General features: G+C 43.4%; 1 protein-coding gene and 1 pseudogene across 1 annotated transcript; both read right to left on the minus strand.

Annotated features, from left to right (window-relative positions):
• Positions 1-244: 244 nt before the first annotated feature.
• On the minus strand, positions 245-5,114 carry LOC140222621 (uncharacterized; annotated as a pseudogene).
• Positions 5,115-12,767: 7,653 nt separating this feature from the next.
• On the minus strand, positions 12,768-14,584 carry LOC117853288 (peroxidase P7). The gene is made up of 2 exons (XM_034735680.2): positions 13,851-14,584; positions 12,768-13,734 (listed from the first exon to the last, which is right to left on the minus strand). The coding sequence occupies exons 1-2, from the start codon at positions 14,076-14,078 to the stop codon at positions 12,967-12,969; spliced, it is 996 nt and encodes a 331-aa protein (XP_034591571.1). The 5' UTR covers positions 14,079-14,584; the 3' UTR covers positions 12,768-12,966.
• Positions 14,585-24,868: the final 10,284 nt, after the last annotated feature.

Here is a 24,868-nt window from a genome sequence, read left to right on the forward strand (position 1 = left end):
ATCATTTAAGTGTTACTAGCAGAAATGCCCGTGCGTTGCTACGGGTCATTACTTGCTGTCACGTTATTATACGTTTGTTCGTACCATTTTTGAACTTTGAACAAGAATTTTCATTTGCAAGACCTGCGCTCTCTGTGCCCAATGTTGCCCATCAAGCTTAGCACAAATAAATAATCGAAAACAATCAATGGAGTATTTTTCAGACATAAGGAAGTAATTTTCCCAATAAAAACTTTTTGTCACTTTAATTACCATCAGGGACACTTTTCTTGTCTATCTTTACATATTTCCCATCAATGCTCTTCTTCCCTAACAGCAAGCAGACAACAAGGAAATCCATATGTTTCCGAGTACAGCAATCAAGGCATACCATTTAGAAAGTGTGTTTTTTTTGTTTGCAGGAGAATCACCTATTTGAAACAGAAATAATAAATGTCAACAACAGTTATCCCACACATTCACAAAACCGGCATGAGGAATGCTCAGAAAACTTACAAAAAGCTGAGGCGAGGAAGACTTGCAATCGTTGCAGGAATTCTGTCCCTCTACAAGTTGCTCGACAAGTACTTATTTGGTGAGGACCTCTGAATACACTATATTCTTCGTGTATCTATCGGTTGTGTCTTTTTGATTCACCTCTTTCTTATCTGACATGTCGCTTTTGCTCTTCCTTTTTTTCTTTTTCTTATTTTTCTCTGACGGCTTGATTTTGTTGTCCTGCTTCTGGTTCTCATCTTCATCATCATTTTCAGCTGTTAGTATCTTTATGTTCTTGGCCGTTGTTGCTCTAGAAAGCGCGACATATAATTGACCGTGAGAGAAAACCGGTTCAGGCAGGTAGATGCCTACATTTGGTATTGTCTGTCCTTGTGCTTTGTTTATTGTCATTGCGAAACTTAGTCTGACAGGAAATTGTTTCCTCTTAAAACGGAATGGGAACATCTCATCATCAGAGGGGCATAGCGGGATTCGAGGCAAGAAAACTCGTGTCCCATAATGTTGTCCTAGTACAATCTCTGCATCGATTGCATTTTTCTGGAATCCTCGTACCACCAACCTTGTGCCATTGCATAGTCCATTAGCTGGGTCGATATTTCTAAGTAGTATTATTGGACAGTTAACCTTGAGGTTCAGCATATGTGGTGGTAGTCCATTTGGGGTTAGTGTGTTTAGGAATTCCGGGGGATAGTAGTTATGGGGGTCATCTTCTACAGTATCAAAGCTGTGATAGACCATCTCTTCTCCTTGGAATCGTTCAATCATTTTCAGATTAATGCGGTCTACACAGTCATTACGCGTGGATAAAATGGCTCTTGATGTGATGTAATTTGGATCCTCTAGGCAAGCGCTGTTCATTTGATAGACGCTGTCGATGAGTCTATCAAGTCCGGAATCATCCATCGTGCGTGGAATACATATATTTTTGGGCAGACGTATCTCGCCTTTATTGTTTGTCTCCTCAGTGCCATTGCCGATGCGCAGTAGGTATTCTGCAAACCATGGGTCATTTTGAGCCCTCATGTTGCGCACAAGCTTCATGTGACGCATGCAATTCCAGAGTTCAGATCTGCGTAGTGAGGCATCTACTATTTGTGATCCTGTACCCTTTCGTACAACCGGTAGAACTTGTCTAAAATCTCCCCCAAATACCACTGTTTTCCCACCGAATGGAAGATTTGGTATATCCATTATGTCACGCATGCTTTTGTCCAGTGCCTCTATTGCCTGCCTCTTAGTCATCGATGCTTCATCCCAAATGATTAGCGATGTTGCCTGAAGTAGCTTGGCTGTCCCACTTTGTTTTGTGAATGAACAAATAGCCCCATCATCTATCCTTAGTGGTATCTTGAACCTTGAGTGCGCTGTCCTTCCTCCGGGCATTATGGAAGCTGCGACACCAGAGGTTGCTGTTGCTAAAGCTATTTTTCCTTGTCCACGGACTGTTGCAAGCAATGCCCTGTATAGAAAAGTTTTCCCCATTCCTCCCGGTCCATCTACGAAGAATAGCCCTCCTCCATCACGGTCAACTGCTGTTAGAATTTCATTGTAGGCGGCCTTTTGCTCATCATTTAGGTGTTTAGGCAATTCCATGTCCTCAGGGTCCACCTCGATGTTGGATTCCTCGGTGATCTCCCTAGGTGTATTGTCTTTTGTGTCATTTTGCTCATCGATCTCTGGAAGAGGAAATGATCGTATGTCTTTTCCCATCGATTGCAGCATATCCCTAATATTTATTAATACCATCTGTTCGACCGTTCTTGCATTTTTGCAGTTTCGTCGATAGTCTTCCGACATTGCCTCGATGTGATTGTTCCATAGTGCACGGATGTCGTGGGGCTCACAAAACACAAGAATCGTCACAAATAGCCTTCGTAGCAAGGATGGCATCCGAAATAACTCTGCTTCCGTCAGGCAATCATCTAACGTGTTGTCTGCCTCAATGAGGCCCCTTCTCTCTGCAGCTTCACGAAATGATGGCAATATTTGGCCATCAATTGTTCGTAGCTCTTCGTAGCAGGTTGTGCCTTTCACATGGTTCAGGAGAACTCGAAGATAGTATCTTTCTCCTTCGGCTGGATGTGCTGAGACGATCCTCCCAACCTGGTACAACGTTTTCCTTTTCCTCTGTTGCCAAAACTTCCCCTGGGTTTGCCAAGTATAATGTTCTAGAAAATCACGGTACAGGATGCCTCGTGCTTTTTCGTGTGTCCTGTTAGCTTCGAAGTATGCCGTTAGCATTGACTTCTCAACACCTTCGCGGTTGATTACTTCCGTGATTTCTTTTTTTCCATGGTATGAAACCATGTGCATGTTTGGAAGATGAAGCTGCAATTGCATGACTGGAGGATTTGTCTTGCTTAGTTCAAAGCCATATATCCTCCATAGTGCCTCTGGTGGTGTCACCCATCTCGCGTCTCTGTATTGTCTAATCTCATCGATATCTTCTTTTTCACTTGTCCCATTTACACATATAGACGTGCGGTCATGTCCCTTGTAGATGTATTTGTATAGGTATTTGACAGCTTTTATGCTTGAGCATACCTCGACATTTATGTGGCAATTGAACATTTGCAGGAGGTAAGGGTTGTAAGGAACTACCCACCTGTTATCTAGTTTGTGCCCTTGGACTATTTCATTATGGCCGTCATCTCGTCGCCTGTATAATGGGTAAGAATCCTTGCCTTGAATGGTAGTAGCGTTAAATTGCCTTGGATAATAGTTCTTGCATGATTTTCGATTCTTCGTGCATGGACAGTTCTTATTCAATGTACCGCAAGGTCCATGCATCATATGTTTGATAACCATCTTGTACAACTCTGGGTACTTTTGTTTGTTTGGGAGCTCCGCCGAGATTAGTCTATCATATTGCTCTGGACAAGTTAGCTTATATTTTCTGGTCATTATAAGCAAGAAATGAGCGTGCGGTAGACCTCTCTTTTGGAACTCTACAACATAGGTATAGGCCTTCACCTTGCCTAGGATGTGCTCTTCTAACAACTGCTTTTTCATTTCTTCTAGTTTTGCTCTGAAAACACGAACAACAAGATCAGGGCGATCTTGTGGTGTTTGACCAAACTCAAGTTCATTCGTGATCTCTTCCCAGTTGGGATTGCATGTCATCGTGAGGAATATGTCTGGTTTCCCATATTTTCTAACTAAAGCCATGGCGTCTAGGTACCGACGGATCTTGTCTCGAGGACCCCCAATAAATGATGATGAAAGCACTGTCCGTTTGCCGACCGCATCTCCCCTGTCTTGTCCCGCATGAATGCTATCTAGAAGGCCTTGGTATAGATCCGCCCTTATCTCTTTCTGATGATTCCATATGAAGTCCAGTCGTGAGCTCTCAATCTTGATGTATGTATCCACGGCGAATTGTTGGAAAAGCCGTCCGCCGTATAGTATTGGGTTAAATATGTTGTGTCGCACATGAAATTTATAGCAGTAGTATTCTCTCATGGTTACCCACATTCTACCACTTGAATCTGTGTTGGACATATAAAATTGATTGTTAGTGGCATAGGCAATTATTTCATTAGTATATGTAATTATGAAGACTAATATTTGAAATAGTTACCTGGATCATTGTTTTTGTTATTTTGATTAGCACGAGCTTTCTTCACATCTTCTGTAGTAATTCCAACCTTTGGGATATCGGCATGCCATCCCAATTCACCTCTTGGAAAGAAAAAAGGATAAGACAATGGATCATAGCATCCAGTGTATGATCAGATTCCTTGTATTTCGTTGTTGTTCCCATGTAGTATTACATTTCTGTCAAAAGTATTCCTCCGTTCATTTACTTCAATCCAAACTACAGCCACCTCAGATGTGATTGGTGCATTGTATGTCCTCTGGTCCAATCTTTGGTCAAGGTTCAATATCACTCGGTACTCCTCAAGGTTTTCTTCCTATCCCAAACTCCTAAATTGTTCAGAGTATGGATTGTTGCGTAGAGTATTGGTTATAATGAGTAATACATGTTTGTCTTGCTCGTACATTTCCTTGCGGCAATAGCGGTAATGATGCTCTAGGGTTGGATCGTCATCATAGAAGTAGAGTTCTAGATGCTTAGGATTTGAACCATCTTTTGCAAATGAGCGTATGTTGTGATAGATCTGACCATGTGCTCGAAAGGTGTAAATACCGCTGTTTCTCATGGTAGTTGTATCTCTATCGAGGCGACAGTACAAAGAAGTAAATGAGAAGTGGCCATTGAAAAACCTTATATTTTTTCGAAAATGTATTGCATCAGAGTCATTGCTCGTCCATAGTCTCATGAGCTGATGTGGTGTCTCAAGATTTGCAAGTTTGATCTGTCCTTTTTGACAGCACAGCCCCTCAGGTTCGTGGTGAAATTTTTTTGCGTCGCAATATTTGCAATTTTCAACAGGTTTCAGCATGTGTGTGTTGTCTGGTATGTTACTATAGACGATGTCATATGGATCATTGATGTTTGAATCCTCAGGAACGGTTGACTCATTTTCCTTTATTTCTACCTCCATATCTTCCCATTCTGTTGTGATTTGTAGGATGAAAGAAATTAGAGAAGTACTCACATTGTGATGTGAAAATATTTTAACGTGTTTATCATACCTTGACCAGAAATGATGTTATCCTCCTCATCGGTGTCTTCTTCATATACAACTCCATCGTCACCTGCATAGAATTATGTGAATTATATGATGTTTTCCATTGCATGATGAGAATATAAATTTAGTATATATCCTTACCATATGGTTCATCATCAATGAATGATTGATTTGGTTCTTCTCCATCCTTGCTGGCTGGACACATTGAATAGGGGATATCTGTCCATGAAAGATTGTTAACATTGTAAAAATTGATGCATGTTTTATCTGATTGTGAGAGTCATATATGCAATTGGGAGTATTACCTTCCTTCATGTTTGTTGGCTGTTTTAGAGATTCTAGATCATCTATGACTTTGGTGTTCGTAGAACAGTCTTCATCTGGTAGAGCAGGAGTTTTTTCCATTGTTCTAGCTGTGAAGTTTTCGTTACGATTTGCAGGGTTCTCCATTGCAATTGATTTTTTGCTTAGAGTGTCACGTCGTCGTGCACGATTAGCAGAAACTTGTTCTAACTTTGCTGTCTTTTGGTTTGGTTGCATGTTTGCATATCTTTCCCTCTCATGCATGCATTTTTCTGTATTTTTTGTTGCTTTTCTTGATCATTCACCTGTGAGCATTTTTTTTGGATCTGAGTTGAATTTGTACTTGTTCTTTTTTGTTGATGATAGGCTTCACGATGTTTTTTGAGTTTTTCCTACTTTTCTTGATCAGTCATCCGTGCATACCTATCTCTATCTCTTTTCCTTCTCTGCTCTTTGGGATCCAAGAGTTGCGATGGTGATTCAGTAGATAGGTTCCAACTTCCAAGTGACATGGATCCAAACCATGGGCTATGCAGCCAAGGAATTTCTCTGCATCTGGTCCTCCTTTGTTTACGTGACTTGTGTCTCAAGATCCTCCAATCCAGGGTTATTTCTTCCCACCTTTTAAGTGAAGGAAATGTTTACGTACCTTTTGTGGAAGTAGAGTAAGAAGCTTGCGGCACGTGTTGGTGTTGATGGAGGTGATCTCTGCGCGTGTTGCTGAGCAGTTTCTCGATGGCGAGGAGGTCCTGGGCTCCTGGCCACAACCCTGCAGCTATTTATACAGGCAATAACGCAACCTCGATTTCTATCCGAGTCGGCCTCGATTCCTATCCGGTTCGGTAGCGAACTCTCTTGGCAGTCTGGCCCCGAGTCAGCTTCGATTCCGAGGACTCAGGGTCGGGCGAGGTGGAGTTCCACCCTCAAGGGGTCGGGCGCATCCGACCCCGGGACCAAGGGGTCGGGCGCATCCGACCCCGGGACCAAGGGTCGGGCGAGGCGGAGTTCCACCCTCAAGGGGTCGGGCGCATCTGACTCCGGGACCAAGGGTCGGGCGAGGCGGAGTTCCATCTTCAAAGGGGATGTTCCTAGTAACCTCATCAATTATGTAGCAGTTGATGATTTATGCAAAAATTCAGAGAGAGCAAATAGCTTGACAGAATTTATAAAATTCAGAGAGGGCAAATAGCTTGACAGAATTTAGAGGCCAAATAGCTTCGTATTAACTAAATGGGTAAAGTGAGACAAACATACTTGAATAAATAGTTAAGTCTACTGAAGGCCAATTAGCTTCGTATTAACTAAATGGGTAAAGTGAGACAAACATACTTTAAAAAATAGTTAAGTCTACTGAATCTAACAGGTCGTAAGAAATGTTCAATTCTATCATCTCCGAGACAATACATTAGGATATTGGACCACGCAAGGTCTAGCCATGTGTGACATGCTAAACAAGCATACGATCTGACAACAGTCATGAGAGTAATATGTTTGTTGTATTTGTTTATCAAAATTTTCAGTGCACTGTTTTGGTTCATTTAATTTCCCAGAGTAAGGTAAAGCGAGCTTTCGTTTTTCTCATCTCATCTCCCTTGTGTTGGAGCTATTCCCAGAGTTTTGGTCGAAACCATCATCAACCTTTGGTTTAACCCAAGGAATAAAGCAAAGCCTCTTCGACAAGCAGAGCTTGAAAGCCATGGCAGGAGGGATTTTAACATTATTCTCGCGAGATCCAGATCGCGCTCATCATTGCGACTGAAGGCTAAAGTACCCCAATTAGGTTTATGGGGTTATGATGGGCCATGACCCATGATTACAGTACCGGATAGGGCTTTTCTTGAAATAGTTTCTAACTAACAAAACACTCCTATATAACTTCTTGACGGCAAGGACGGCAACATGTGCGGCGCTTGGGCGACGGCGAGGCAACGCATCAACATATTATGAAGCGAATCTAACATATTACAAATGAGCGAATAATAACTATTCCTACAAACAAAAAGGTCCAATGGTAATAATAAAACCGTTTTAATATGATCTCATACATTCTCTGTGCTTGCATAACTATTTCTAACTTTGAGTAGCATTGATACACCTAAGAAAGTCTCGAACACCAGCAGGCATATTGTCTTCACATTCATTCTCCTTGTAAGTTAATAGTTGTGCCATAAATTGCTTTCTTAGATTGTAGCCATCCTGTACATGCATATATGTATGCAAACAATGAATAATTAGCGTCATATAAGTGTGTAAATAATAAATAGTAATATTTCAAGTTCTCATGACACTGACCTTTAAAACTGGCAACTGTAGTTCTTCATCTTTCCATATGCACATGAAGAGAGAAACAAGATAACCGGATAGTTCTCTGATAAGATAAGAACATCAGTGATTATTCTAATACATATATTTTCATAATATGTTGAACACTGAAGACAGAACTACTTTTGTTTAAACAGATGTGCAGCTTTTGGGTAGAGAATATAACCAATCGTACAATAAACCGAAGAGTTACTACATATGTCCACCAAAACAAGCATTTAATTTCCTTTTTGTCTGAGAAGTAAACAAACTAATTCTGGTTACACGCTATAAGAATGCTTACCTGTTTTCGATCGGAACATCAGATAAGATTATTTGACACCATAGGAAAACATCCTCATTCCATCTAGATCCACGGCATACTTTTGACATGGCTTTTGGTAAAAATTCAGCAATACATAAAAGTTTCTTCACATATCTTGCATTTGGGTTGTATTTGTAAACAGGGTGAAGTGGAGTAGGGTCTAAAATATAGACGGTTCTTGTATCTTGGTTTAGTATTAGCAGAATAAAGGTTTTGTTGAATTGTACTATTGGTATAAGAATCTGCAAAATGGTAGTTGTTAGAGCAAGAGCATTAAAATCTACAAGACGGCTAGTAGCTATAATCGCAAGAACTGTGCTTATAGGTTGTGCTTATAGGTATAGGGAAGTGATGTCTTACCAATTTGCATCTTGAAACACTATAATTAACACCAGGCCAGCTACTAACGGTTTCTGCGAGTTGTTCCACGTCTATCTTTTTACGGAAGTTTGGGTGTCGTCCAAAATTAGTAATTATCTATAAAATAAATAAGAGGTTACAAACCTGAGGGAAAAAAATATTTAGATTACGATTATAAGAACATACCCAAAACCGCATGTCTAGATAATGCTTTGATATTGTTCCTTTGGTTTTGTTCATCATTTGGATGTCATCAAACATGAATTTTTGAATAACCAAATTGAAACAATCACGGTCCATGGGCAGATCTTCCTTCAGTATTTCTTGCAGCTTCCTGAGAGTCAAGCTAATGGAATATGGCTTGGAGTTTCGCACCCATACTTTTCTGCATTAAGACAAAAAGTTTGCTTTACACAGTCCAGACAAAGAAAAAATTGTCTTATTGAAAGTATAGATATCCATTATACTAATAACAAAACATACAAAACAAAACAGAACATGACAGGAGGAACAATACACCAGAAACCTTGCAACATGATATATGGGAACACATACACAAATAACCATGAAATAGTTAACCTAGAAATTTTTTTTGCTAAAAGCTCCCTGATAGTTAGAGCTGTTATATCGTCAGCTACTCAACTTCATTATACCACATGCAATGGGGCAGATCTGACTGGAAAGGTAAATCAAGGATCCAGTTCAGATTGCTATATAGTAGTCAGTAACTCAACCTCATTATGGCACATGTTATGTAGTCCTCTTGTTAAAGTCAGACATCTATAAAGCATATAAATTTCTTCACTCACGTATCATCTGCCAATAGGAAGCTACTTTGCAAACCAGAACACAAGTCCACTCTAAATCCTCCTGTTTGTTTCACAACGTGTGCTGTACCTGAAAACCTACCTAAATGCCACAGGTATGCAAAACCCTAGACAATAAACAGAGATGTTGTAGATTGTATTCTGCTATTAATAAAAAAATACACAGTAGTAATTAGAAGGTTCTTACTCCAATGTCTCTGGACAATTAATTGATTTGATGTAGTCACAAAGGCCGCCAACTAACTCATGTACACTGATCTTAGAAAGAACAGACATTAATGATTGGTATTTTGTTTCCTCTGATAATGAATCTGATGCCTTGGGTTCTTTTTGGCCATCTGAACTTCCCAACAATGAGATATTTTGAGGAGTTGTTTGTGCTGTGTTTGTTTTCCAACATAATAGTATACCTGCTAACTTGAACCTAAAATGATTAATATCTTCCTGCATGGTAGCAATCATTATTAGAACTTGTAAAAAATTAGCATGAAATTGACTTTATGTTATTCCATAAGATAAAAAACAAAAACCTGTGTAATAGGATGAGATAGTGAATCTCCAGTCCAGTATTCCATAAACTTAAGCATGAACAGTCCACAAGATGAGCTGCATGGTTATAAAATACTGAGTACTCCAAACAAGAAAATAAATAATCTTATATATGTTAGCATATTTTTTTGGAACATACCCATCTTTCTGCATTGGCTCTTGTAGTTGTTCTGTGATTATCCAGGAAATAACCTGGAGGTCTTTCCAGTTATGACTAATCAAGTTTTGTTGCCTTCCAATTATGTTCAAATGATATTGTAGTCCTTGTAGCTGTTAAATTATTAATATTAGTAAAAATGCATTTAAGTGTAGGATCAAGTATGAATGCTGTAGAAACTGACCGTATCAGCAAGGTCACCTCGGTTGAAGTCCCAACACAACGAGTCAAGTACTTGTATTTCACACTTCTGTGTGTTAATAATAGCCAAATACCAATGTTTTTCTTTGATTTTATTGGAATAAGAATCTAAAATGAAGAATTGAATTAGTACCAGACATGAACAGTTAACAATTAAAATCTATCAAGCTTAGAACATGTCAACTAAAGAGATAGAAATTACCATTTCATGCTTAAGATAGTTTCTCACAATCTTTGTGATATGGTTACCATCTTCACCTACTCCAATCTTGCCATCCCTTTTTACCATTACAGAAATAAAGGGATTCTCAAAGTAAAATTTAACATCATTCCTACTTTCTAAATGGGCTTGATCCTTTATGCAACATAGATACGACGCTGATGACCTACAAAGATTCAAATAACAAACCTTTATTACATAAGAAAAAAATATTGATCGAAGAGCATTCACTTGTAAGTAGTTACTTACATCATCATTTAGGAATTTTTCTGAATCTAGCAAGCATGACAATTGAGCTTGTCTGACAAAGATGTCATCTATCTTCACAAGTATATCATCTTTCAAAGATGTTTCTATTGTTATTTGACCACAGTAGTCCAGGTCGGTCATTTCATAATCTGCAAATATTCAAAAAATTTAACGTGATGTTAAAAGTTAAAAACAACAACACAGTGAATAAAAATTTCATAGAAACATACCTTGTGGGAGATAGTCATATGTTTGATCAACTTTGTATTGTTCATGTTGATCTTGATGCTTCTCGTCATCTAATAGAATTCTTCTGTCATTATCTGATTCAAAGTCAATCCATTCAGAACATGCCACTTTCTCGGCAACAATTGAATCAATAGTGTAAGAATCTTTTTCCTGAAAAAAAACCTAAAATTGTCAAATCATTAACCAATCCACTAAATTAAATGAACAGCAAAAACACTAACCGGAGATGATGATGCTAGGGTGGTTGGTGATGGAGGTGATAGTGATATGTCAAGATCATTCATCTGTTCAGATTTTTCTTCCTTCAAGGGCCGAGCATCTAAATCATAAACATTGCTTGATTCAATGTTATCACATGATGATGCTAGGGAGGTTGATGATGGAGGCGATGGTGATAAATAGCAATCATTCAACTGTTCACATTTTGCTTTCTTTAAGGGTCGAGTATCAAAACCATTAGCATTGCTTGATTCAATGTTATGAGAATCCATTTTTTGCAAAAGCAGTAAAATTGAAATTTCTCTATTCAGTAATAATATGGGATGTTCCTTTTATGACTAACCACAAACTGAAGAAATGCAATATGTTAAAATAGAGATGCAAGTAGTTGAATAACATAATTATATTGAAAACTACAGCATCTAGCCCAGCAGAAAATTCAGAGAGGGCAAATAGCTTGATAGAATTTAGAGGCCAAATACCTTCATATTAAGTAAATGCTTACGTACCTTTTGTGGAAGTAGAGTAAGAAGCCGAACACGCTAGGGCACACGAGCTGTTGGCGTCGATGGAGGTGATCTATGAGCGTGTTGCAGAGTAGTTTCTCGACGGCGAGGAGGACCTGGGCTCCTGGCAGTCTGCCACAAACACGTCAAAGATGCCCAACCCCGCAGCTATGTATACAGGCAAGAACGCAACCTCGATTCCGATCCAAGTCGGCCCCGATTCCGATCCGGTTCGGCAGCGAACTCTCCTGGCAGTCTGGCCCCGACTCAGCCTCGATTCCGATCCGAATCGGAAGCGAGCTCTCGTGGCAGTCTAGCCTCCACTCCAATCGCTGCCCGCTTCGCTGCCACCTCGAGGATGCGCTGGCCATTACCGGGTCCACACGGTCGGCGTCGCGTGGGTCCCTGAAGATGATGATGGCGTCGATGTCGGAGGACGGCGGAAGGTCGTCGGTGGACATGGGGTGGAGGGCGAAGGTGGGAAACGGCCGCAGGCCCCGGATCTGGACGGAACGGCGGCGGGATGTCGACGGAGGATGATGGCGTCGATGTCAGAGGACGGGGGGAGGTCGTCGATGGACATGGAGAGGAGGGCGAAGGTAGGAACCGACCGCAGGCCCCGGATCCGGACGGAGCGGCGGCGGGAAGTCGACGAAGGATGATGACGTCGATGTCGGAGGATGGCGGGAGGTCGTCGGTGGACATGGGGTGGAGGCCCGGACGGAGCGGCGGCGGCTAGATCCCCAGAGGGAGGGCGGCGGAGGAAGGGGAGGGGAACAAGGGAGCTGGGTGGAGGGCCAGACGGAGCGGCGGCGTCTAGATCCCCCGAGGGACGGGACCCGAGCTGGACGGAGTGCGGCGGATCTCGATCCCCCGAGGGAGGGGAGCGGAACGAGGGAGCGGAACTCTTTTCGCTTTAATCCCTCGTTTTCCTATTTTTTCCACTCGAGCCCCCTATACTCAGAATTGGATTGCGGGTTGATATCACGAAATGTCAGGGTTTTTTTTGAAAAATAGCCCAACGGACGAAAAATCCAGGCAGAAACATTACTTACTTTAATAATAGGTAAAGATACACGGGATTGGACGGAGCTGGATGAAATGAGACCCGACAGGTTTAAATTATTGGAAACAATATGCACCCCGTATGTAAAAAAAAAAAACTCTTTCATCCACCATCAGTAAGTTCTTGCCATTTCATAAAAATGTTGTTTAATGAAAATGAAATTCCCATTAAAATTTGGCTTATTAACACATTACAGAAATAATAGTTAACATCATAAGTAATAACAAGAAATTGGAACAAAGTCATTTTTTTACAATTGGTTTGCTACAGCTTTTATTGACTTAAATCGAATTGTGCATGTAAGCCAATCCATTCGATTGCATTTGCCTCCGTATATATCATCAATAGTTGACCTTACTGCAGGTGAGTCTCACCTCCACCGGCTTCCCCGGTGGTGGTGGAATTTTGCCCATTTTGACCATGGCCTTGGCGAAGTCCTTCGCGAACGCCTCGCCATCCATGCTGTACCTCTCCACCAGATGGTCCAGCGGGCCACCGCAGCCGTAGAGCTCCTGGTCGGAGGTGAGAAGGCCGCGCCGTGCGATCAGGTCCTTGTAGTAGGCGTTGTCAAACCTCATCGGCGTCTGCTCGTCGAACGGCGCCATGGCGTCGTCGCCGCCGGCCTGGCACGTCTGCCGGCGGATCTCCGCGAACGAGGGGTCGATGTCGTCGGCGCCGCCCTGGCCGTCGTAGCCGTAGACGCGTTCCCTGTAGTGGAGGCACCGCGCCGTGCCGACGCTGTGGGCGCCGGAGAGAGCGACCAGGTCCTTGGCGTCGAGGCCGTACCTCTCGAACAGCTGGACGAGGGCGGTGAGGTTGTCCTTCGGGCTGGGGAGCTCCGTCATGGCCGCGTACTTGTCGGCGGCGCGCGAGTCCTTGCGGCCGAGCTGCACGTTCCATGCCGGGCCGCCGAGCAGGGCGACGGCGTCCCGGGAGGCCAGGGCGAGGATGTCGGCGCAGGAGACGGTGGCCGGGCAGGAGTGCTCGAGGTGGGACTTGATCTCGTCGATCACGTCGAAGCCGCGGAGCGAGTCGTTGGGCTCGGCGGCCTTCTCGCTCTCGAAGAAGTGCCTGCCGTCGTCGTCCAGGAGGACCGAGGCGTCGCATCCCTGTCATGTATTCGTGGCCGACAAATTAATATGGTAACATAGCCGCGATGCAGTCACGAGCTAGCTAGAGATTAGATTAGTTGAAAAAGATCAGTGAAGAAGTAGAGACAACGTACGTTGACGAAGCAGTCGTGGAAGAAGAGGCGGAGCACTGCGGGGGCAATCGCCTGGTCGGCGGCGACCCTGGACGCCATCACGAACTGGACGATGCTCTGCACGCTGGGGCAGGACTTGTCGTAGTAGCTGACGGAGAGACGGTGGTCACCGTTGGCGACGGTGCACGAGAGAAGCACTGCAGACAGGATCAGCGGAGCAAGCCAAGAAGCTATCCTCGACGGCGACATGACTGTCGATGTGCCGGCACCGAGCTCTACGAGCAAAGAACGACGAGCCGCGACGGCCGGTGATGTATGTATTCTTTTAGTGTGGGATAATCTGAAGCAGGCGTGGAAGGTGATGAGTATGCAGGTTGAGGTTGCAGTGGATGAGTGCGAATGTAGGATGATGAGGCCTGATTATATACAGAGAGGTTAGGCATGCGCTGCAGATTCCCGGCTGCCTTGGTGTGCATACCGGCTCCCGCGCTCGTATGAGCGTGTGCACGCGCGATCGTGCGGCAGGTGTTGGAACGGTCTCTGGTCTAGCCTTCTCTCGTGCTTCGTGGCGACGTGGTCTAGATGATGAGGGGAACGAAAGAGATTATTGCCACAAGCGTAGGAGAGAAACACGGACGTACTACCTGCTACTTGTGGATGCTTTTGCCTGAAATACTCTCACATTGCACGTCAAGTGGTCTAAAAGGGTTGAGAAGACCCATTGTTTAGCTGGAATCATTCGCTGACTTCCGGTATCATATATGACCGTGTCATACAGGAGATACAACGTACTTGTGTGAGTATTAGCACAGGTCGATTTGCCCTGCAACGAACATTGAACAACGTACTTTGAATATACAGTACCGTTTGCCTACTGTGATGGTGACTGACATCTGCTTGTTTCCGTGAACTCTCTTTCTCAACTAACCATTGTTTATATCTAACGCTCCAGATAAATGCAACTAAAAAAAAGTATCTTGTGTCCATTTCCGCAACATGCAACATGAGCGTATGCATCTTTTTTTTATTTACATAAAGGAATATTTATTAAAAAATTAATGTTTCGGCCCCTACAATAATAAGCTGATACATGCACATAGCCATTGCAACGAAAATGAAATTTCACTGTGCACAGCACTGTGTAAGACGCCGAGACGCGTCTTTAGACACATAGGAGATGCATTTTTTTAGCGTCTCCAAATTTTCATCTCTTATGTGAAACTTATTGGAGACGTTGAAAATCCGCGTGTCCCATGACTCTCAGCAAAGATGCATTTTTGGTAAACTCACGTCTCCAATAACCCTCATTGGAGACGCGGATTGAGAAAAGGCATCTGCAATGAGGGTCATTGGATACGCGGATTGGTAAAACACTTCTCCAATGGCTCTCATTGACGACGCATTTTGCCAACTAGTGTCTCCCATAGACTTCGGCGGGCATGGAATCCTATCCATAGAGAGGAGAGGAAGACAAAAGAGAGAGAGAGGGAGATGAGAGAGAGAACGAGGCAAGGTAGGACACGGTTGAGAGGTGAGCCCATCCGGACATGAGTGCGTGAGCTTATAATTTTTCGGATCCATGTTCACTCATAGGAGATGCGTTTCATCCCCACAATTCTCCAATTATGGCACCTGCTATTGGAGTGTGGCAGAACCGTCCAAATTAAACCGGCTCAAGTGCCCTAACTATCCTCTTAATCGTTAATCTGGTCATTATGCACTTAGAACGACATAATCTTATGCACTTAAAATGACATAATCTGACAGCCTGTCGGGTAAATCTCGATTCACAACCACTGAATATCTCGATCGAAATGATACACCACGAGTCTCACGCGAAGGTGAGCAGAGATAATACAAACATCACTGAGTTACATAAGTTAAGATACAACACTTGTCTTTTACAAATTGGGTTCAAATACAAAAATGATACAGAGCTTTTAAACACAGAGCGAAGAGAAAATTGAAACTAGAATATATTAAGATAGACGGAAAACTAGAATGACGCCGAGTAGAGGACAACACATCGAGCCCACCGATATGCCATCAAAGAGAAGCAACACCATCTGAAATAGGGTCACAAACAACAACCCTGAGTCTACTAATACTCAACAAGACTTACCCGACTATCTTATATACTAGCTGACTCCTAGCATGCAAGGCTTTGTGGCTGCTGGGTTTGTTTTGCAAAAAAAGTCAATTTTACTCCCCTCAGCTACCTACTTTGTCCACTTAACCCCCTAAGCAAAATTTAGGCTCACTTTACTCCCTTGAACTATTTTATTTTATCCAATCTACCCCCTAATTAGATTTGTCTTTTTTGTTTCTTCATAAGAAAATTGAGTTTTAATTTCAGATTTTGCCAGTTGGATTATAACACGATGCTCTACGTTAGAAAAATACATTAGCAATTTTTCACGATTACTTTTTATACAGTTTTATATATCTAAGGTTAATTTCGTATTAAATATTCCTAACCTATGAAAATAACCATGAAAATATTTTAGTATAATTTTTTAACATAAGACATCATGTTTTTATTTGCTCACAAAATTTGAACTCAAAATTTAGCCTGTAGACAGAGAAACAAAAAAGAGAAATTTAATTAGTCAATAGATTGGACCAAATGAAATAGTTAGGGGAGTAAAGTGAGCCTAAATTTTGTTCAAAGGGTTATACGGACAAAGCTGATAAGTAAGGGGAGTAAAATGGACTTCTTCCTTGTTTTGCCAAAGAGCAACTAATTGTGTGTCCTTACTTTTATTTTAGCCAAGTTCTAAATGAGATAAACTATTCTCTAGATCTGCGTAATCACAACATTCTGTGTAGAAAAATAATTGTTTAGATAAACAATATCCATTATCAACATTATCATGTTCTACTTCTTTACTACAATGAGACAGAAAGATCAAGGTTCTCATATTCGCAAGTCATGGCGAATCAATTCGATTTTGTCTCATGCAAGGTAAACCTAATCACATGGCACATGCACCAAAAAGGCCACATGCATCAATCCATTCCCAGCTTCACCCTCGAATGTCTAAATTGACCCGCCAAACCATGGACAGCTTTGGCCCTACGTAAGACCTCCAAGTGCACCTATGCTTCGAGGTCACACCAACTGCCAGAGGTGGTGGGTAGGAGTACACACCCTGTAGCGACCCAAGTACTAATTAAGCTTACTGTTCCAACTACCACCTATTCCCAGCATGTGAATTAGTATTGTTCAATCCCCGATCAGTGTGCCACAACATTACGGTTCTCAAATGGCACAGACGGGGCAACCATCAATACAACAACATTATGATCATTCAACAAATCCGGCCCCTTCCGGTCTCCAATCATTTCCATGGTAACCATTTTTCCAAGATCCATAATCAGTGTCGACAGATCCTACTCTTGCGAGTGATATGAAATCACTCAACTTCTATCGGTCCTAATTAGCATGGCAGTTCTACGAACCTACACAAACTAGTATAAAGCAGGGAAACCTAGGGAGCATGCATCTATGGTTTCATACAACTTCTAGAAACGTAAATGCACAATACTTAAGTAAAACATTGAATAGTTTTTGAAAGTAAAGCTAATGCTCTGGGGCTTGCCTTTCAAACGGGAAAGTTAGTGCCTAACTAGGCCTTGGACCCTTCCGACCTTGGGCTAGGTCTTTGGTCTCAACCACCACTCCTACTTCAGCCTTGGCTTCGGGATCAACGGCTTTGCACTCCGGCACTTCATTCTATAGAATGAATGAAGTGCATGCGCGCATTAGAAATGATGCTACATGTGCAAATGCTCATGCAATTTATGAAAACTGGTAGACACATTCAAAATAAATTTTGCATATAACAAACAAGCTAATAACAGTAAACAACAACATAGGATTATTTAGAAAGATCATTCAATTGTTTAACTGATTAGCAATCATGGAAAAGCAACATCAAAATCACGGATTGAGTAAAAAATATGAATTAAATTGTACTGACATAGGGAAACAATAAAAGATCATGAGAGTTAGATTTACATTGAAATCAATTTTCAATATTCAAATACAATTTAAACAAGTTAAGCTACTATTAAACATATTAAATCATAAAAGGCATGTAACTAATCAAGAAAAATATGGATAGGATTTTTAAGAGATTCTACATAGAAGACTTAGTCTAACAAAACTGGTTTCATTATTTTATGACAGTTCTTCTAATTAATATGCAAATAGGAAGATTCATCTAGCAAACATGAACTAATTCTAAAACAGTATGAACAGTACAGTTTTCACGAGTTCAAGTTCCAGATTTAGTTCATGCATGACACCAGTAAACTAACGAAACTAGTTTAACCATTTTTGGAGCAGTATATGCTTTAATAAGCATTTAACAAGGTTAGCACATAATAAATCCTACAGCCAGATCTACAACATTTACATGCTCAAAGTCATTTTTGTATGAATCTAGACTTCACCAGGAAACTAACCGGAATTAAGTTTATATTAGTATAATGTTTTTGAGAGTTTATGTGGATTTCAAAAATTCACAGATGATTTCAAAGATAAATAGCAAACTAACTTTGCAATGAGACCCTTGGAAACATCTTTCTTTAACAGATATACCCTTTCTAATTTCACAGAACAGCCCTTAGATCTTCCGCTTACCCCCCTAGAAGAATTCCCACTTTGCACTTAAACCCAAACTGTTCCAGATAACCCCTGTCCTTTCTTTTCTTTCACACATCTGCCCTCCCCCCTTCATCTTCCTCCAGCCGCGCTCATGTGCACATGGCGAGCGGCAGCAACGCGGCACCATCGGCTCGGAGGCTTCACCTCCTACTCCGTTGACTACCCCGCAGGCTCCCCTACGTCTAGGCACATCTCCTCCCCTACTTCTTACTCCAAAACCCTAACCCTTCTACTATGAATTCATGGGACTTGAGCTTGCTCATAACTGAGAGCATGGTAATTCAAAGTGATTTATCCTTGCAAGGGTGTACTCTTTACCCACACGGCTCGAGGACCTTGCGGCTCGCACACCCAGCCAAAGATACACAAGGGGGTACTCATGCCAACCCTTTCCAAACTGCCCCGAACTATGAGGGTAACACGCCTAGCTTGTGTGGACGACGACCTAGTTCCACCGGGGACACCCCTAGGTTCCACTACATAGTCTGAGGACCACACATCTAGGGTTGTGCCTCATAGAGTGAGACAAGTAAGGTATTAGGCTTATTCATCCCTGTCAGATTTAGTGACCGGTGGTCCACCTAGGGCATGCCCAAGTGGTAGATTTGTAGGTGGGGGAGACCGCGAGACCAAGAACTTGAATGGTAACGCAGAGGCGTAGGGTTTAGACAGGTTCGGGCCTCCAGAGAGTAATACCCTACATCCTGTGCTATAGTGGATTGTATTGCTGGTATAGTATGCGGAGAGTTGAGATGCCCTCGGGAGGTGTCCCTAGCCGCTTTATATAGGCTGACGACCTAGGGTTACAATCGGGTAGGATCTAATCCTAGTCAGTTGTTACATGGAAAGTAACCTGAGTCGGTTTATAACAAGTATCCCATGATATTCGACTGAATCTGTTCGCCCGACCTCCGGACTTGTTCGCCCGAGCCCACTGGTCAAGGCCGACCATTATCCTGGTTGGTGGGGACCCGTGGGTACCCTTATTCCTCAAGCCCCTGAGCGATGTGGAGTTGAACAGGAACTTGACAGATGCGTAATGAAGCTTGTAAAATACTCAGCTGAAGGTATGATATCATCATAGTGATGGAGAGACTGCGCAGTGCTCAAAACAAGAAGCAAAATTGAAGCTTCTACAGGTGTTGGCGCTAAAATCGGTCGATGACCTTCAGCGTCGGACACACGACCCGGGAGAATCTGCTTAGCTCCTGTTCGGGTGATCGCCCTGGTGCAGTTCTCGCGGCGTGCCAGTCAATCTGACGTGTTGATTGACAAGGAAAGAAGCGTATTAAATCCCATGGGTTTCGATCGGCTAAGGTTTCCGATCTATCTCGAAAAGCGTATCAGCGAATCGGCCGATTTGCTATGAAGATAACCGGCTATAGAACAGCCGACGATCACACAACGATTGTAAGGAATCTATTGGAGCAGACTAGACAACGCTACGAAGCAACACTTGAAATAGATCTAATTAGCTGTATAATGATAAATGAAAATAACGGTGATAAAGCCGACAGTTCAAATTCCAAGCTAGATAACTGGTGATAAAACTAAAATAATAGATGAAACCTATAGTTCTAGTAAATATCCATAACTGGTGAATAAATCTAAACGAAATGACAGTGATGCGCCCGAAGTTAAATCTTAGATATTACTCGATAAACGGAACTTATAGAATCGGCCAGAGATCGTGTCGATGCAGCCCCGCCAACCCGTACGAACTCGTGACAGAAAAGATGTATTGGCGAAGTCGCTGACTTGAAAGTAAAGTACGATGAAAAAGTAGGTTATTTGTATTGATTGATGTGTCCTTTACAAATCTCCAAAGATAGCTATTTATAGCATGTTACAACTGATTTCCTAACCGACTAGGATCTATCTCTAATTTTAAACGAAAGCGAATATTTACGAACACAACTCGTATCGGAGTTGGTTATCATACTCCCACGGGCCAATCTTTCTTTATCCTCTTTTTTTGGCCCACCTTAAGCCCATATTGGCCCAAACACTCCAGCCTTCCAATCGGTCGACCCCCACCAACTCCGTCTGTCAATCGCTCGAAACACTGTAGCACCAATCGGTCGATTCCGAACTGTAGCACCAATCGTTCGATTCCCAATCGTAACCTTTTAATCCGCCGCATCGGCCAATCCTTCCCTTTCTTGACGCCGATCAAAACATGTCAAAATCTGGTGTCAACACATGCCCCCCAGTTTCGGAGTAAAACATGACTTTTTCTTCGAAATTCTTTTCTAACCTCTTCTCCGAAACAAACGCGGCAAAAATCTCCTTCTGCTTCGCAGTCTTCTACCTGATGATTGCAATCTTTTCGAACTGGGTGCCTGAGACAACCGCTCCCCCGAAATTCGTGTAGACGGCACGGTAAAAATCCCGCCTTTAACCCTTCTCTCGGACCGTCTTTAAATACTGGCGTCCGTGCTGCTTCTCCTCCACGAGCTCAGTAACTTCCTCCCCGGCGAATCACTTTCCTTCTCCCAGCACCCTTTTGGCTTCCAATCATATTCTCCGGCGATCCTCCCTTTGTCTGCATTCCGCCTCATCCCCTCAATGGCGGCACCATCAGCAACTCCACCGGCAACGGAGGCTCCGCCGGCAGTTCCATCAGCGACAACGGTTCCATCGGTGACCTCATCAGCAACGATGAGCTTCATCCCAGAGGTAAGCATCCGAAACTTTTCTCTTTTACTTTTTACCGCCCACGCATCTTTTAGATCCATTCTTAGTTCTTTCCTTTCTACCTTTTTTAGGCGGTCAGACACCAGATCACCATCCGCCTTTTCGAAGCTCCTGGTCTCATCTGCTTAGGCCCTATGGGGAACCCAGACCCAATTGACCTAATTAATCTAGAAACCCATAGAATCCCTTTTAAGCAATCACCTATGGATTTGAACCATTGGTCAGGCACTTTTAGATCTTGGCCGAATGAAACCCCTGGCTGGAAAGAGTGGTACCAAAGAATGGCCAACTCCAAGAGAGTTCAATGGGATGAGTTAAAAATCGGCCAGTGCATCAATCTATCTCTGTCCCTGATGGAGAAAAATGAACCCTTGGTGATAGCAGCCTCCTACTTCTATCTGACGCGCTTAATGCGTTTCTCTTCGGGCACGGACCCATGACCCCAACTCTGGCCGATGTTCTGATTCTGACCGGCCTCGATATTTCCTCCCCCGATTCACCCTTCAACTATCTTATCAAACCGACCCATCAGTTGGAAACGAAAGGAATTGGTGGGTGGAAAGGTTATATCAACAAAAATATGAGGATCGGGACGGTTTTAGAAAGAGAATACGCAGCCTTCTTGATGATCTGGCTAGAGAAGCATCTTTTCTGCGGCAGAGCAGTCAGCCCCTCTTCCAACACACAAGCTCTGGCCGAAGCCCTGTCAAGAGGATCTAGTGTCCCTCTAGGGAAACACCTGCTAGGATTGGCCTATCACATGATGCACCAGATCAATGTCAAACTATCAAAGGGAGAGCCGATTGGTAATCCTGGTGGTCCCTGGTGGTTCATCACCCTCTGGCTCAACTTGTACATGAGCAAGGTCTCCCAGCAGCAGATAGAGACCAAGACATTCCCCAACATTGAGTCAGAGGAAAACCCCACCGTACGACACCGATGCACCTCTTTCGGCGAAGCAGCATCAGCTTTCCCTGGTTGCCAGTTCACCGCCACCCAAACAGCCGAGTATTTCAGATGCTTTTACAACGGCTTTAGTGAAGAAACTACCAGTTGGTACCTGTACCAGAGAACAGAGCCACTTTTTGTGCTTCCCTTCTCTTATGACTCGACGTCCAACTCTTTCGACAACGATCTCACGGACACCTTGATCAAGCCAGGGACCTTACCAGCGAACTTCTTCTCTGGGAAGGATTCCCCAATTTATGAGTTTTACAACCCATCAGTTGTAGCACGGCAGTTTGGCCTCGGTCAGCTGCCGATTCAGGTTTACTTTGCCGACCGCGCAAAATTCCGGGACGAGCTCACCAAGGGTCTCGACTGTAATCGGCTGTGCAATCTAGTGCTAGACTCCAGTACCATTGATCTAAATAATTGGATAGTGGCCCATTTTGCTGTCCAACAATTCAAACTATGGTGGGCAGAATGGAAGCAGCACCTCTTTTGTGCATCCCCTGCAACATATTGCAATGATCTGGACCCTGACAACATCGATCCAAACGCAGCGGTAGATGCTCTCTTCTCAGCCGATTTCAATATCATTTCCTTTTATGTTACAAATTTACCGCTAATTCTTATTTTGTCTTTTACAGTCCGAAAGTCGACTTCCTCCAATGCGCAGCTGGAGTGGTAGGCCGATAGAGAATAGCTACCCATACACACCATTCCCACTCATCGGCTATCATGCCCCATCCATCGAAGACATCACCACCGGCCGATCGAGACAGACGTCAAAGAAAACCTCTTCAAAGAAAACGAGTCGCCTAGTGCGCGCCCGTATAGAACCGGCTGATCAGTCGGCGGCGGCATCGACTGAATCTTTAGCTGCGCTGACTCTGCCAATCATTGAGGAAGTCGATCCCCAGGCTGCTACAGAAGCTGGAGCTGCTGCCGCATCATTGCTGGTAGAAGCCGTTCAGGTAACTTCGTATACCTCACATCCTTCTAAGTATTCTATCGATATTAAATTCTTCTTTCTGTCAGGCTGCGCAAATCGCCGCAGTGCAATCTCCGCAGCAATCGGCTACATTCAAGGCAGAAACCGAAACGCCAGCAATTCTTCCCACCGAGGTAGAGAGTCTTTTAACTCAATTTTTTGATACTTAACCAAAAGCTAACCGATTTTGATGCAGGCTACCCTAGGCACATCGATTGTACCTTTCCAACAACCATCGGCCGGGCGACTCACAGAGGTATGGTAGTCATTATATATCATCAGACTTAATCATTTGCATTATACTTATAAAAATCTGTTTTCCGTACCTTTCCAGAAGGCTGGCCCGAGCAGGGCATCGATAATCGTTGAATCTTCTTCCTCTGATGAACCAGTCGCGCTAGCTCCCAAGATGAGGGTAGCACTCCCGCCAGCGCAAGCAGAAGAAATCCGCTTCAAAGAGGTATGAGACCTGTCACCCAAATCATCCGATTTCCTATTACCGTCGGCTAATCTATATTTTTTATTATTTTTTATTCTTTCGCAGGAGCAGGACACCCCCAACAACAGTCTTTTTTCCTTTGCGGTTGCACTTTCTGATGACGAAGAGGTCGCCTCGCGCCAAATCACACTGAGCTCGATCCCTAATGACGTCCGTGCCAAGCTTGAGAGCATACGGACCCTCCTGCAAGACGACATCAGCCGACTAGTGGAAGACGCCTTGCCAATTCGGCAACTTCTCAGTGAAATCAAAGGCCGAGTTCCAGAAGAGGTGGAAGAGGCTTTGGCACCCGCCACATACATCAAATCAATGCGGATTCCAGTGTTCAGGGCCTTACGCCACATGGCCGATCGCGCCAAACTAGCAAAAGCCCGCGAGGAGGAAGATTCCTACAAACATCGAGCCCAAGAGGTGCATCAACGAATCAGTTTCCTTGAAAGCTCTCGCCCAGATATAGTTGGTGCCATAGACCGCCTCAAACAGCGAAGGGTAGAGCTTGCCAAGGAGATGGAACAGGTGACCAAAGCCATAGCCGTTGAAGACAACAGACTCCAAGACCTCCCCTCTGTCATCGCCGAGCTGAAGCAAGATAGGCAGAGCCTGGCCCACGAAGCAATCAAGCTCCATCGCCACATGCCAAAAGTCCCTGGATCGGCCGATGATGACCAAAGGACCTTAGACTCAGCCGATCAGGTTAGGCAGCGAGCAATCACAGCTATTAATGCCCTCCTCGGGTAAATTGTAAAAGCACTTAATGCTTTGTAAAAACATTAATGTCCTTTTGCCGACGTGCGGATTCAAACTTGGACCATCCTGTTTGTTAGCCTTTCATTTATTAATCCTTTACTCCGATAGGACACGTCTTACCAACCCCTCATCCTTCTCCTTCTATAAATATGAGACCCCGTATTGTTTCTAAAGGCATTCGCATCGCCCGTCTTCTTTTTCGTCTAGCGCCCTGATTTCCATACCCCTAGACTAGACGTCGAGATGTCTTCTTCGTCTTCTTCCTTCTCCGTCAATCAGGTATGAAATCTCCCTTTGTTCCTCCGCCTGTTATTTCAATCAATCTAACGTTGGTTGGTTGTTTGCTACCTTTTCAGCCGAAACTCCTTAGCCCCAGTCTGGAACGGGCGATCGAGGTCATGCATTCCGACGAACCGTTGTCGCAAGTGGATATAGATCTGATTAGGGCTCAACACGAAGAACTTAAAGATCATATCCCCGCTGACATT

Source organism: Setaria viridis, chromosome 4 (genome assembly GCF_005286985.2).
Source record: "Setaria viridis chromosome 4, Setaria_viridis_v4.0, whole genome shotgun sequence".
Lineage (NCBI taxonomy): Eukaryota > Viridiplantae > Streptophyta > Magnoliopsida > Poales > Poaceae > Setaria > Setaria viridis.